Genomic DNA, 15,284 nt, shown 5'->3' on the forward strand with positions numbered 1-15,284 from the left:
CCTTCCAGGGTCTGAAGCCCACAAAGACTTCACTTCTGCCTCCACTCAGAAGATGTCACTTCCTGTCCGGACCCCGAGAACGTCATCACTTCCTGTCCGGGCCCCGAGGACGACATCACTTCTGCACAACTCCCTATAAAACCTCACTCCCCACCTCTGGAGGTCAGTTCTGTTTTGGACTCAGTTGTGTAAACTCCTACTACCACAGGATCACAACATACAGTACGGTGGCTGTCCTAAACCTTTGTATGATGTCTGGAGTTCCTTTTTGTGACAATGCCTATGTGGGTTTCTTCTCACAGACCAAAGACGTGCAGGTTAGGTGAATTGGGGTTTTTGTGTGTGTTCTCCTAGTGATGGGCTGCTGTTCCTGCCTTGCACCTCATGCTTGTTGGGATAGGCTCCAGTAACGCAATGCTAGATTAGTGAGTTAGAAGAATGGAAAGGTGATGGAAGGATTTAAAAATGATAGTTTCCAGTTAGGGCAGCACGGTGGCGCAGTGGTAGCACTGCTGCCTCGCAGTTAGGGGACCCGGGTTCGCTTGCATGTTCTCCCCGTGTTTGCGTGGGTTTCCTCCCACAGTCCAAAGACATGCTGGTTAGGTGGATTGGCAATTCTAAATTGGGCTTGGTGTGTTTGTGTGTGTCCTGCAGTGGGTTGGCACCCTGCCTTGTGCCCTGTGTTGGCTGGGTTTGGCTCCAGCAGACCCCCGTGACCCTGTGTTTGGATTCAGCGGGTTGGAAAATGGATGGATGGATAGTTTCCAGTTAAGAATCAAAATTGATTTGCACCGAGTCACAAAGCGACTTAAAGGTGGAGGCTAAACTAGAAACTATGTGCTTTATGGTCCAGTGCCATAGTGACGAGGGAACCTCACTGTTCTGCCGCTACAGAAGACAGCAACGATCATTAACAGACAGACATGTTTATTTCTAATTGCACTCTTCTGTAACAAATACAATCTTAAGAAACTTTACAAGTACCACCTTGTAGCACAATTGTTTGCCTTTTATTACAATGTGACTGCTGCTCAGCTGCATGACATTCTCCGTTTGAACTGAATTGAAGTAAAAAACTTAGGGGTAACCGTTGACTGTAATCTGAATTTTAAATGGCATATTCATCAGACCACTAGGACAGCATTTTTTCACTTAAGAAACATAGCTAAAGTTAGACCTCTTATATCATTGAAAGATGCTGAGAAATTAATTCACGCGTTTGTTTTCAGTCGACTAGATTACTGTAACGCACTCCTCTCAGGACCACCCAAAAAAGACATCAATCACTTGCAACGAGTGCAGAATGCAGCTGCTAGAATCCTAACTAGGAAAAGAAAATCCGAACACATTTCTCCAGTTTTGATGTCACTACACTGGTTGCCTGTGTCATTCAGGATTGACTTTAAAATACTGCTTATGGTTTATAAAGCCTTAAATAATCTCACCCCATCTTATATATCGGAATGTCTGACACGTTATATTCCAAATCGTAACCTCAGATTTTCAAATGAGTGTCTCCTTAGAATTCCAAAAGCTAAACTTAAAAGAAGTGGTGAGGCTAGCGGCCTTCTGCTGCTATGCACCTAAAATCTGGAATAGCCTGCCAATAGGAATTCGCCAGGCTGATACAGTAGAGCACTTTAAAACACTGCTGAAAACACATGACTTTAACATGGCCTTTTTATAACTTCACTTTAACTTAATCCTGATACTCTGTATGTTCAATTCTTCATAATAACTATTCATGGTGGCTCTAAAATCCGTACTGACCCCTACTCTCTTTCTGTTTCTTTTTCTTTGTGGTGGTGGCCACCACCACCTACTCAAAGCATCATGATGCTCCAACATTGATGGACTGAAAGCCAGAAGTCTACGTGACCATCATCATCAGGTCCTTCCATGAAAACCCTAAATACAAAGAGGACTGGTTCATTTATGTTAGGTAGATATGCCCAGAGGGGACTGGGAGGTCTCGTGCTCTGGAACCCCTACAGATTTTATTTTTTTTTCTCCAGCTTTTGGAGTTTTTTTTTGTTTTTTCTGTCCACCCTGGCCATCGGACCTTACTTATTCTATGTTAATTAATGTTGACTTATGTTTATTTTTTATTGTGTCTTCTATTTTTCTATTCATTTTGTAAAGCACTTTGAGCTACATTTTTTTGTATGAATATGTGCTATATAAATAAATGTTGATTGATTGTTTGATTGATTGGTTTGTGTTTTAGCCAGTTGTTCATTTTAACACTGTGGCTGCCTTTTACAGAGGCTCCCCTTCTCTCTTTTTATTGAAATCAAAGTAATCAACATAGACTTGAGCATTATCATCTGCAGAGCAGCATCTATTGGAATGTATTTTGTAATTCATGTAGTAATAAAATGCATTGCATTGGTCATTCCAACAGATGGTGCAGCAGAATCACTTATAGCAATAAAACGCATTGCATCTGCCATTCCAGCAGATGGCCCAATACAAACATTTGTAGTAATAAAATGCATCGCCTCTACCATTCCAACAGATGACGCATCACAAGCACTGAGTTTGGTATATCTGCATTGGTTCCTGCCTTGTGCCCTGTGTTGGCTGGGTTTGGCTCCAGCAGACCCCCGTGACCCTGTGTTTGGATTCAGCGGGTTGGAAAATGAATGGATGGATAGTTTCCAGTTAAGAATCAAAATTGATTTGCACCGAGTCACAAAGCGACTTAAAGGTGGAGGCTAAACTAGAAACTATGTGCTTTATGGTCCAGTGCCATAGTGACGAGGGAACCTCACTGTTCTGCCGCTACAGAAGACAGCAACGATCATTAACAGACAGACATGTTTATTTCTAATAGCACTCTTCTGTAACAAATACAATCTTAAGAAACTTTACAAGTACCACCTTGTAGCACAATTGTTTGCCTTTTATTACAATATGACTGCTGCTCAGCTGCATGACATTCTCCGTTTGTGTTTTAGCCAGTTGTTCATTTTAGCACTGTGGCTGCCTTTTACAGAGGCTCCCCTTCTCTCTTTATATTGAAATCAAAGTAATCAACGTAGACTTGAGCATCAACATCTGCAGATCACCATCTATTGGAATGTATTTTGTAATTCATGTAGTAATAAACAGATGACACATCACAATCATTTGAAGTAATAAAATGCATTGCATTTGTCATTCCAACAGATGGTGCAGCAGAATCATTTGTAGCAATAAAACACATTGCATCTGCCATTCCAGCAGATGGCCCAATACAAACATTTCTAGTAATAAAATGCATTGCCTCAACCATTTCAACAGATGACGCATCACAAGCACTGAGTTTGGTATATCTGCATTGGTTCCTGCCTTGTGCCCTGTGTTGGCTGGGATTGGCTCCAGCAGATCCCCATGACCCTGTGTTCAGATTCAGCGGGTTGGACAATGGATGGATGGATGGCTATCCACCCTGGAGCTGAAATTCAACTTCAAAAATTACAAACACATATTATTAATTTCCCTTCAGAGATGGTGTGCCCTCTAAAAAGTCAGGAGATATCCCTATTTTTGAAGGCAACCATGAGTGAAGTTTGCTTAAATGTGGGTGAGAACAATTAGACGGCTCACTGATTGTCACATTTCTAAGCCAGTCCAACGCATCATGAAGGCGGCACTCCTAGTAGGGGCAGTGATTTTGAACTGTAAAGATGAAAGGTGCTCTCCTAAACTTGGTCCGACAGACAGCGAGCTTCTGTGTACGATGAACTGTCTACAGTTGAAAACTCCCCTAAAAATCCCCAATAAACATAGCAATGTGTGTCGCATGTGCAGAGAGTGAATTACAAGTGTTAAAAATAAACAATGGAAAAACCTAACTGCAGCATCAAATTATACGGCTGGCATTCAACGGCCTTAATGGACGAGTGGTAAACGTGAGCGGTACGTTGTCGTAGGTGCTGGGCGTGCTCCCTGTTGCTCAGCATTAGGACGTTAGTGCAGTGCAGCCGATGTGAGTTTGAAAGAATTGCCATCTATATTCATGAAAATATGAACGGCAAAATATGAATTTAAAGTAAACAGTGTGTCATGTTATGTTAAAAGGACTGCCGCTAAGAGAGCGGGTAAGAAAGAACTCCAAGAGATGCAGATTTCAGTACTCAAAACACCCAAATCAACAGATCTGCCTAATGACGCCAGTAAAATCAGGGAGAAAGCTAAACAGCATTCACCTTCTAACTGCTCGTCTAAACAAATAAAGAAATTTAACACGACTGTCTCATTGGAAAGGCAAACATGCCATGAGAAAATAGCCGAAACGCTTTAACACGTTGTGTATCCATAGACCACAATGCTTATCTAAACTCTATTTGCTGTTGCTAGATGCCGTAGTTAAAATGACAGAAAGATAACATAGCAGACAGGCACTTCTTAAACGTGTGGACCCCAGTATCAGTGGTGGTCTACATGTCTCTGTCTGTCTCCACTGTGGCAGTGCCTGCTACAACGGGCACATTAACCATTAAGCTTCAGTTACCGTGTGACACTGAGCTCCTGAAGGGATGACAGCAGTTTTAGCCGTTTCTCTCAGGGTCATGTCTTTTGTTCTGCATCTTTTGCTCTCTCCCTGAAACCCCGGCGGAGGTTCAAAACACGCAGACTGAAGAAATTGGGGACAGGTGTTTTAGGAAGAGACCCTGCGGAGGGGAGTCTTTGCAGTGGCAGATTTATTCACAACACACAGGTTGTCCCAAGACAAGCACTTCTCATTTGCCCCACGAGACACTCTGCCACATCTGGTACCCTTCTCTGGCCTTACTGTCTTTCTCCATGCTTGATATGCTCCTAATCAGTCAGTCAGACATTGTCTAACCCGCAACATCCCAACATAGGGTCACGGGGGTCTGCTGGAGCCAACACAGGGTGCAAGGCAGGAACAAACCCCAGCCAGGGTGCCAGCCCACCGCAGGACACACACACCAAGCACAGGGACTATTTAAGATCGCCAGTGCACCTAACCTGCATGTCTTTGGACTGTGGGGGGAAACCCCCCGCAGACACGGGGAGAACATGCAAACTCCACGCAGGGAGGACCCAGGAAGCGAGCCCGGGTCTCCTTACTGCGAGGCAGCAGCGCTACTACTGTGCCACGTGCCGCCCTATGCTCCTAGTGCACTTAGCATATGTGCAAAGACTAATGTCCTCTGGCAGTGGTCTTCCTTCAGTTCCAGCTCTGGCCCTTCATGCCTGCCACACCTCCCATAACAAGTTATGGAGATGCTTTGGTGCGTTCACTTCATGTTTAACACTTGCAGGTTCAAGTGGTCACTCATATGTGTTCCTGGTGTTTCTTAAAACCTTCAACTAGTTGAACCCACTTCCACGTGTGAGACCCTGGTGCTTCAGTCCATGGTGCCCAGGTGGAACTGATAACAGACAAACACGGCATTCCTGAAGGGTTCGCCTCTAACTATAGCATTGCCCATTTTTGTTTCTTTTGCCCACCCAGCACTCGTTTGCGTAATTCCACAATTGGTCACTTAAGTTAGTTTTAAATTCTTATAAGACAGCTTGTACTATTCCAGAATTAGGTGAGCTTTGTGTTTGATGTTCCACCCACCCAACCTGATTATGGTTATTTTACTCAAATGACTGTTTCTATGAGCAATCAGCACTGAAGCAAGTGCCGTTATAATAATATATTTGATCAATTTGTGGGCCATCCGTGCCACACAGCAAGGCCTCTGCTGGCCTTCGGGGTTCAGCTCAGGTGTTGGCCTTGATCCAAGCCATTAAAGTTCTTTCTTCTTTAATAAATTCAATTATTCATGAAAGTCATTACTTCTTTCTGCACATCCATTCATCCACTCTTCAGAAAACTGATGACTCAGCCCGTCTAGCCTAAGATGTCTCATACTCTTGGCATTTAGAAGAAATTCGAGACAAACCATAGAACTACTAAGAACAAGGTCATCAAGGAGTGTCGTTTAAAATGACATTACTCCCCCCCCACAACCACCTCTACCACCTTATGCCAGGAGAGGCACTTTGAAAAATGTTAAGAAATAAATTACATGGCTTTTTAATGTCACAGAAGAAATATCCCGGAAATACTTTTTAGAGTGGTGTGGCTGGATGAGAAGAATGTGGGATCATTTTTACAAAGTAGCCATGAAAGAAGACAATGCCGGCTTCCAGCTTTGGGATTTCTTTTATTTTTGCTTGGCCACGGCGTGTTTTAATGTGCCGACTTTTTGAAAGCAATTCCAAAGGATGACAGGCAGTCTAGACAAGTGCAGCAGTTAAGATGATGAACTGCAGAGTACAATCTTACAAGTTCAGAGCCCCCTCTGTGACACCGAGTGACACAACTCAAATGACAGAACAGCAGTTGTGCTGTCTTTGTAAATAAAATGCAGAGGGACATTGCGGTGAAGGTTTGTACCGAAAAGTTAGGATATAGCGGGTTGGATAATGGATGGATGGATGGATGGATAGAACGTGGCTCACCTGGCAGCTCCCCAAAGCCAAAAATTACAGTTGTGGCCAAAAGTTTGTAGAATGACACTGTAGCGGGGCTACGTAATAATGGGTATTTTTTTTTTGTGTCTGTGCTGAGTTGCGTTTTGTTTTTATCGTCCCGTTTACTGTCATGTATGTGTGTGCAAGTAAATGTTGTCCCCTGTGGAACATGACCCGGATACAGACAAGCAGACACGTTTAAATCACCCCACACACGTTTATTTAGGTGCTCCAAGTCCCCAAAGTCCTGGCCACAACACAATGAATTTTCCTTCAGGCAGCCTCCTTGTCTCTCCTCCAGACCTCATCCTTCTTCCACCCGACTCTAGTCATGGTATGAAGGCAGGCGGCCTCTTTTATGCTCCAGGTGTGTACCAGCAATCTCCCACCGACACGCCCCAGTGTGGCGGAAGTGCCAGTTGTATCCCCGGAAGAACTCCGGGTGTCCCTGCTCCTCTTCCCCCCAGCACTTCCAGGTGTGGCGGAAGGGCTGTGGTCCGGGGCTCCAAAGGCATAGGGGCGCCCCCTGGCGGTGACCACGGGCCCCTACAAGGTTGAGCTTCAAAGCTCTGTACCCGTGGCCCCCAAAGGAACCAGGGCAGTCCCGAAAGCCAAACAGGGAAAGATGATAAGGCAAAAGTGAGAACTAAGTGGCTCCGGGAACAAAACATTGAAATTTTGGTTGCATGGCCAGGAAACTCCCCAGACCTCAATTCCATTGAGAACTTGTGGTCAATCCTCAAAAGGCGGGTGGACAAACAAAAACCCACAAATTCTGATAAACTCCAAGCATCGATGATGCAAGAATGGGCAGCTGCCATCAGTCAGGATTTGGACCAGAAGTTGATTGACAGCCTGCCAGGGTGATTTGCAGAGGTCTTGAAAAAGAAAGAAGGGCCAACACCGCAAACATGGACTCTTTGCATAAATTTAATGTAATTGTCAATAAAAGCCTTTGAAACTTATGAAATGCTCATAATTATACTGTACTTCAGTATACCATAGAAACATCTGACATAAAGATCTAAAAACATCTGAAGCAGCAAACTTTGTGAAAACATTCTCAAAGCTTTTGGCCACAACTAAACAATAGGGCTAAAAGTGAACACAAAACAAAATTAACAGAAATGAGGGATGGAAAATGGCAGAATAAAACAAATACAAGCTGCAGCCATGCTTGGCCTGCTTAATGTTACAGAAATGGATCCCCTGATTCTCCAATCAAGTGGGTCAGTGGATTCAGAAAGTATTCGGACCCTTGCACTTCCTGCACACTTTATTGTGTTGTAGATTTAACTTGCCATTTTTGTCCATAGGTCTACACTTGAAACCCCATAATGACAAAATGAAAACAGGATTTCAGGAAGGTTAGCAAATTTTTTAAATATCAAAAACTGAAATCTCTCAATCCTGTAAGAATTCACACCCTTAATTCATTACTTTGTGAAAGCCCCTTCGGCAGCAGTTCCCGATTCAATTCTTCTTGGGTAAGCTTTGCACATTTGGATTTGGGTAGTTGATATCTCATTCTTCCTGACAGATCCTCTCAAGCGCCGTTCAATTGGATGGGAAGCGTCTGTAAACTGCCATCTTCAGGTCTCTGCAAAGATGATCTGTGGGGTTTAAATCTGGGCTTTGGCTGGGCCACTCAAGAACGCTCAGAGACATGTCCTGAATAGGGTAGCCGGATTAGAAGATCAGAAGTACGGGACACTCTTAAAATCTCTCTCTACATTACTATATATAGACATTAATACATGCCACCTACACACCCAGACCAATATCATCCTCTTTAATAAAACCCCTGTGTGCGTCCAGGTGTCCGTGTGTGTGTGTCTTCTGGTGAAGTGCGCATGCGGGGGGCCACACGGCACGTGTTCAGTCTCTTCCTGTGCATTCCCTGTGCAGAGAGAGAGAGAGACAGACACAGGTGCGCAAGAGAGACAGACACACACACACTGGTGCGCAAGAGAGACACACACACACACACAGGCACGCGAGAGACACACACACACACAGGAGCGCGAGAGAAACACACAGGAGCGCGAGAGAGACACACAGGAGCACGAGAGAAACACACACACACAGGAGCGCAAGAGAGACACAAAGGCGCGCGAGAGAAACACACACACACAGGCCTGCGAGAGAGACACACACATACACTTGCATTGTTGCAATGTTACTTTTCTTGGTTGTTTATTAAATTACAGATTTTTCAAATGTTCAATTTTTTTCCCTGTGCTTAAAACTCATTAAAAAAAAGTGTTTTTAGCGAACGGGTCGTAAGGCTATAGCGCGAACTCTTGCAGTGTTAGTTTTCTCTGTTGTTCAAGGTTTTCTCAGTGTTATTCAATGTTTTTACATTTTGTTTACTATTACGCTGTGCATTCAATGGTATAACTAGCTACATTTGTGCTTAAAAACTTTTAAAAATATATACTTACTGTGAGACTTGCCCGGACACCACCAGTCGGAGACCACATCTTTATAAAAGTCACACATTTATTATTCATTCAATAAACACAGTCCAAAAACACCACACAATGCACACAGCAACAATCACCCCAATTCAGTCCTTTCTCAGTCCTTAGCTGCCTTTACTCTCCTTCTGGGAGCTTCGTCCAGCTTCGTCCTGCTCCCTCTCCCGACTCTAGCTCCCAGACCGTTAGGAGAAGGTGCCTTTTACTTCCCGCCCGGATGTGCTCCAGGTGTCCGATGAAGAACTTCCGGCAGCACTTCCTGATGTGGCGGAAGTGCTGCCCTTTGCACCGGAAGCACTCCGGGCATCCCTGGCAGGTTCCTCCGCCATCTTGCCAAGTGTGGCGGAAGCAACTGTTTCCAGGTCCCTCGCGGCTTAAGTCGCCCCCTGGCGGTGGCCACGGGTCACAACAGGCCAAAACCTCTTTGTCCCTTTCCTGTGGTCCTCCTTTTGTCCAGGGCAGTTGCCCCCTCGTGACCCGGAAGCTTTTTCTGTGCATAAAAACTGCTGGTTCGCTTCCCTGGTCCTCCCTGCGTGGTGTTTGCATGTTCTCCCTGTGTCTGTGTGGATTTCCTCTGGGCACTTCTGTTTCCTCCCACAGTCCAAAGACATGCAGGTTAGGTGGATTGGCAATTCTAAATTGTCCCTAGTGTGTGCTTGGTGTGTGTGTGTCCTGTGGTGGGTTGGCGCCCTGCCCGGGATTTGTTGCTGCTTTGCGCCCTGTGTTGGTTGGGATTGGCTCCAGCAGACCCCCATGACCCTGTGGTAGGATATAGCGGGTTGGACAATGACTGACTGACTGACTGAATGAAAATGAACTAAATACAGGACATTTGGGTGTCCCTGAAAGGTCAATAAGGGACAGGGGACAAAATGATCAAATTTGGGTCATGTCCTGTATATAAGGGAGGTCTGGCAACCCTAGTCCTGAAGCCACTCCAGCTTCTCTTGGCTGTAAGCTACATGACACTGTCATGCTGAAAGGTGAACCGTCGCCATAGTCTGAGGGTTTCTTCACAGACCTCTCATCATTTGGCTGCATTCATCCTTCTCTCAATTCTGACCAGTCACTGGCATAGAGGAGCACCACAATACTTCACTTGCTAAGTCGGTGCCAGCTTTGTCCAACTATATTTGGGACTTTACCCCATACATCCTAAAATTCCTCTCACACTCATTAGATTGGATGGGAAGCATCTGTAAGGTGTCATCTTTAGGTGTTTTCACAGATGGTTTATGAGGTTTAAGTGTGAAATTTGACGGTTCACTCAAGGCCAGTCAAGAGACTTGTCCTGAAGCCACTCCTACATCAGGTCATTGTGGTGCTGAAAAGTGAACCATCGCCCCAGTCTGACCTTGCATGCACACTGGAGCAGGTTTTCCTCAAGAACCTCTCTGTAGATGGCTGAATTCATCCTTTCTTCAACTCCCCCTGGTCCCTGCTGTGGAGGACAAGCCCTGTTGCATGATGACACCACCACCACGCTTCACCGTAGGAATTGTATTAAGTGATGAGCAGTTCCTTTTTTTGCCATACATGGTGTTTGGTCTTTCAGTCTCATCAAACCAGAGAATCTGTTTCTTCAAGGTCCCAGATGCCCTTTACTGAAGAGTGGCTGACCGGTCCACCATAAGTGCCTGATTAATGGTGTGCAGCAGAGATGGCTGACTGTTTGCTGATGACATTGAGATCTGTAGCGAGAGTAGGGAGCAGGTTGAGGAGACCCTAGAGAGGTGGAGATCTGCTCTAGAGAGGAGAGGAATGAAGGTCAGTAGGAACAAGACAGAATACATGTGTGTAAATGAGAGGGAGGTCAGAGGAATGGTGAGGATGCAGGGAGTAGAGTTGGCGAATGTGGATGAGTTTAAATACTTGGGATCAACAGTACAGAGTAATGAGGATTGTGGAAGAGAGGTGAAGAAGAGAGTGTAGGCAGGGTGGAATTGGTGGAGAAGAGTGTCAGGAGTGATGTGTGACTGACGGGTATCAGCAAGAGTGAAAGGGAAGGTCTACAGAACGGTAGTGAGACCAGTGATATTATATGCGCTGGAGATGGTGGCACAGGAGACAGAGCTGGAGGTAGCAGAGTTAAAGATGCTAAGATTTGCATTGGGTGTGACGAGGATGGACAGGATTAGAAATGAGGACTTTATAGGGTCAGCTCAAGTTGGACAGTTTGAAGACAAAGTCAAGAGGTGAGATTGTGTTGGTTTGGTCATGTGCATGGGAGAGATGCTGGGTATATTGGGAGAAGAATGTTAAGGACAGAGCTGCCAGGGAAGAGGAAAAAAGGAAGGCCTAAGAGAAGGTTTATGGTTGTGGTGAGAGAGGACATGGAGGTGATAGGTGTAACAGAACAAGATGCAGAGGACAGAAAGATATGGAAGAAGATGATCCGCTGTGGCGACCACTAACGGGAGCAGCCGAAAAATGAAGAAGAAGAAGAAGAGCAAAGATGGCTGATATTCCTACAGGTTTTCCCACCTCAGCAGATGATATCTGAAGCTCTGTTTAAGAGTCCTAACCCTAACCCTAACCCTAAGATGTCTCATACTTGATACAAGACAAACCAAAGAACTACTAAGCACAAAGGCAGCGAGGAGATAATTGTTTAAAAAGACTAATCAAAAGGTGCACATGTAAGTCCACAGATGCTTTATTTGCATGGAGAGAGAATAACATTATCTAGATAAGAATGCAATGAATGAAAAACACATTTCTGAACGAACTCTTATTTTTTTTCAAGTATTAAAAACAAGTAATAATTTCCCTGCAAGTGAGCTGTATTCCTGAAAGAATTACCTTTGCATTATTTAGTCAAATGATTATCTTGGATTAGATTCACGGGGCATTTCTCAAAATGTACTTTAACTGAGAATTAAAATAATGTGACCTCTTTAGTCATTACCGGCAGTCCTCGGAGAAAATGTAATTATCTTTATCTTGATGGAGTTCAAAAGGCACACAGTCCACTGTGTCAAAGTTTACTAAAGCAATAAGTAACTGCAAAAAGAGGCACATGCTGAAGAGGAGCCATCTAAGCATACAGAGCACAGAATTTCCCCTGGATAATCTTGACTTCAAGGTTTTACTTACCCTGGTCCTCCCGTAGTTATCTTACTTTCAATAGATGGATACTTGAGTTCCTTACTGAGGATAAGCCTCTAAAATAATAGCGTGTCCTAGACCACCTGCAGCACAAGCAGCCACTAAAGCAAACTGCCCACCTTCCTTCTGTAGCCGGTGTGCTGCCATAGTTAGCAACCGACTTCCAGTGGCACCAAAGGGATGACCCAAGGACAATGACCCACCCCACTTGTTGACCTTCTCCAATGGAGGTGCACCCACCTTGGATTGCTTGCCTAGATAGGTCTGCACAAACCAGTCGGAATCCAGGGCTTTCATATTAGCTAAGACCTGGGCAGCAAAAGCTTCATGGAACTCAAAAACGTCAATGTCGGCTATGGTCAGTCCACTAATTTCAAGAACTTTAGAGGTTCCATAGGTTGGACCCAGCAAAAGCTGGTCCTTTGGATCCTGAGACACATATACGAAATCTCTTAAATATACTTTTGGCTTAAATCCGAAAGCAAGAGCCTTCTCTTCAGACATAATGAGAACTGCTGATGCACCGTCCGTTAATACTGAAGATGTTCCAGCTGTAACTGTTCCATGGGGCCAAATAAATGCAGGCTTTATTTTTCCCATTTGCTCCAGAGGACTTGGTCGTATGCAGTTGTCTTTGGTGACTATTCTTCCTCCTGGCATCTTGAAAGGAATGACATCGGTAAGAAGACCATCTTCTTGTGCCTTCTTCGCAAGAGTGTGAGAACGTAAAGCAAATTCATCTTGCTCAAGACGGGACACCTGAAAAGCAGCAGCCAGTCTGTCCGCCGAGTGCCCCATTAACTCACTGGTTGAAAATTCTGCAAGTGCTGGAAAGTCGAGGGCCAAATAGCAAGGACTGACTTTCCTGAGAAGACTTAGTGCCCCATTCATCGACTTTGCCTTATTCAGTGATAGAAGCATTTGTCTCATTTGCCTACTGAGACGAATAGGGATATCAGACATGAACTCGACTCCACCTGCTACTACAGTATCACATTGGCCTGTGACAATCAAACCAGCAGCAGTCGTTACAGCCTGGTTTGAGGAGATGCAGGCCATTGTAACTGTATGAGCTGGGATTCTGTCAGGAAAGCCTGCGCCTAAGGCAGCCTCACGTGCAATGTTACTGGTTTTGACCTCCTGGACTACGGTGCCATAGATAATGTAATCCACAATTTCTTTGGGTAGACTCGTCTGTGTGAGAAGACCTTGCATTGCCACCCTGGCCAAATCATGTGACATCAAATCAACATAGTCAGTCCCAGAAAGAAGAAAGGGGGTTCGCACACCCTCCACCAACACAACATTCTTTGCTTGTGTGACAGCAGAGGACTTCTTAATGGCCACCGACTGAGCCTGAAGATTCTGTGTTGAGCTCAAATGTCTAGCTGCATCCCAAGAACATTTGAGGGGGAAACGATAAATTGCCTGACCCAAGGCAGACACCATTCCTCTTGTGGCATTTACACAATTAATTGACCAAACAAATTACTCAGTTAGTAGACTGATTAGGGAGAACCATCCTGAGGACTGAGCAACCAGACAAAGTGAGGCAGAATGAAGCACAGAGCTGGTCAGGCATGTGCATTTATAAGGATGAAGGAGATATCAATAACAAATAACGCGAGAAAGAGGACAACCGTTGGGAAGCCACACCCATTTCTAGAACTCATGGCTGAGAAAGGAGGGGGTCAGCTGGGAAACCAGAAGTTAGTCAGTCTCCAACCCGCTATATCCTAACACAGGGTCACGGGGGTCTGCTGGAGCCAATCCCAGGGCACACAGTGCCAACCCACTGCAGGACACACACACACACACACTAGGGACAATTTAGATTGCCAATGCACCTAACCAGCATGTCTTTGGAGTGTGGGAGGAAGCCCACACAGACACGGGGAGAACATGCAAACTCAACACAGGGAGGACCCAGGAAGTGAACCTGTGTTTCCTAATTGCGAGGCAGCAGCACTACCACTGCGCCATCGTGCCGCTGCAAACCGAAAGTGCACTTGTGATTATGTGATTTAATTTGATTTGACATACTTAGTTAATCCCCGAGGGGGGAAATTGTCTTTTCACATGACCTTGGGGGCCACTGTACAGCTCCTCTGGAGCAATTTTCAGGATGCTAGGATGCACCAATTTCGTGACACGTCCAAAGCATTTCTTACAAACTTTCCATCCCTATCTACACCGTACGCTGTTAAAAATAACTAGGCGGCTTTGCCCCCGCTCACTTCGCTCGCCTCCCCCCACCCCAGGGAGCACTACACTTCTCTTGCGTTGTAAAGGGGGGGGGGTGAACACACGTGAAGGAGATGCGGTCTGATCAGCTGCTGTCTTTCTGCTGCTATTGCCGAGCTGCATGTTCTTCTTGTTGTGCTGCCCGTTGATCATTTGAAAGCCTGTACAGCAGCTGTCTTTTTGTCTCACTGCCGTGTCTCTCGTGGGACGTCAAATTGTCTTCCAAAAAGATCACGTATCATCTCCTTCCAAGATTTTTTTTTATAATAGTGAGATTCTAAATGGCACTTTGCTAGTATGTGTCGCTTGACAGAGAACCATTTCACTCAAGTAAAGGTTCTTTGCATATGAAACTGCTTCTTCGGGCTTTGAAAAGGTTCCTAATATATAAACAAAACAGAAATCTTTAATGTACAGTAGGATACCTAGCAGGATACTGATGGATCCAGCACGGGAACTTTGCCTATCTCTCTATTATAAAAAAAAAAAAAAACTTGCGACGATACAAGACTTTTTCCCAGGGACGAGATGTGATCTTTTGTAAAGAGACAGAGAGACACTTTCACGTCCCGCGAGACAGACAAGTTCTTTGATAGACATGCAGAGCAGGTTAGAGATAATGGTAGTAGAAAAAGTCGAGAAGACTCAAACAATGAGAGTACAGATCACATTAGCGCAAACAAACTGATAATACTACTCGGGGAAATAACGGAACAGCAAAAAGAGATCCAATATTCAGCTGCTGTACAGGCTAATAAACATTCGAAGGGCCGCACGAAATGCAGATTACATGGCACACAGCAGCAGCAAGACAAAAGCTGATCGAGCAAAGAGGAGGTGAAAAAAATCACCTGTTACTTGCATCCCAATGTATTACCGTTTAAGAGGGGTTTCGGAGGAGCCTTGGGGTGCGCTCAGACCCCCTCTCCACAACACATAGGCGAATGAATTGCAGATCACGTGTGAGGG

General features: G+C 45.0%; 1 protein-coding gene across 1 annotated transcript; it reads right to left on the minus strand.

Moving 5' to 3' along the window:
- Positions 1-12,110: 12,110 nt before the first annotated feature.
- Positions 12,111-13,520, minus strand: LOC120516961 (trifunctional enzyme subunit beta, mitochondrial-like). The gene has a single exon (XM_039739000.1). The coding sequence runs from the start codon at positions 13,518-13,520 to the stop codon at positions 12,111-12,113; it is 1,410 nt and encodes a 469-aa protein (XP_039594934.1).
- Between the last annotated feature and the right edge of the window lie 1,764 nt (positions 13,521-15,284).

Source organism: Polypterus senegalus, chromosome 16 (genome assembly GCF_016835505.1).
Source record: "Polypterus senegalus isolate Bchr_013 chromosome 16, ASM1683550v1, whole genome shotgun sequence".
NCBI lineage: Eukaryota > Metazoa > Chordata > Cladistia > Polypteriformes > Polypteridae > Polypterus > Polypterus senegalus.

Bases quoted from the DNA above. Each gene is read 5' to 3' on its own strand.
- LOC120516961 (XM_039739000.1), bottom strand. From the start codon at position 13,520: ATGGTGTCTGCCTTGGGTCAGGCAATTTATCGTTTCCCCCTCAAATGT.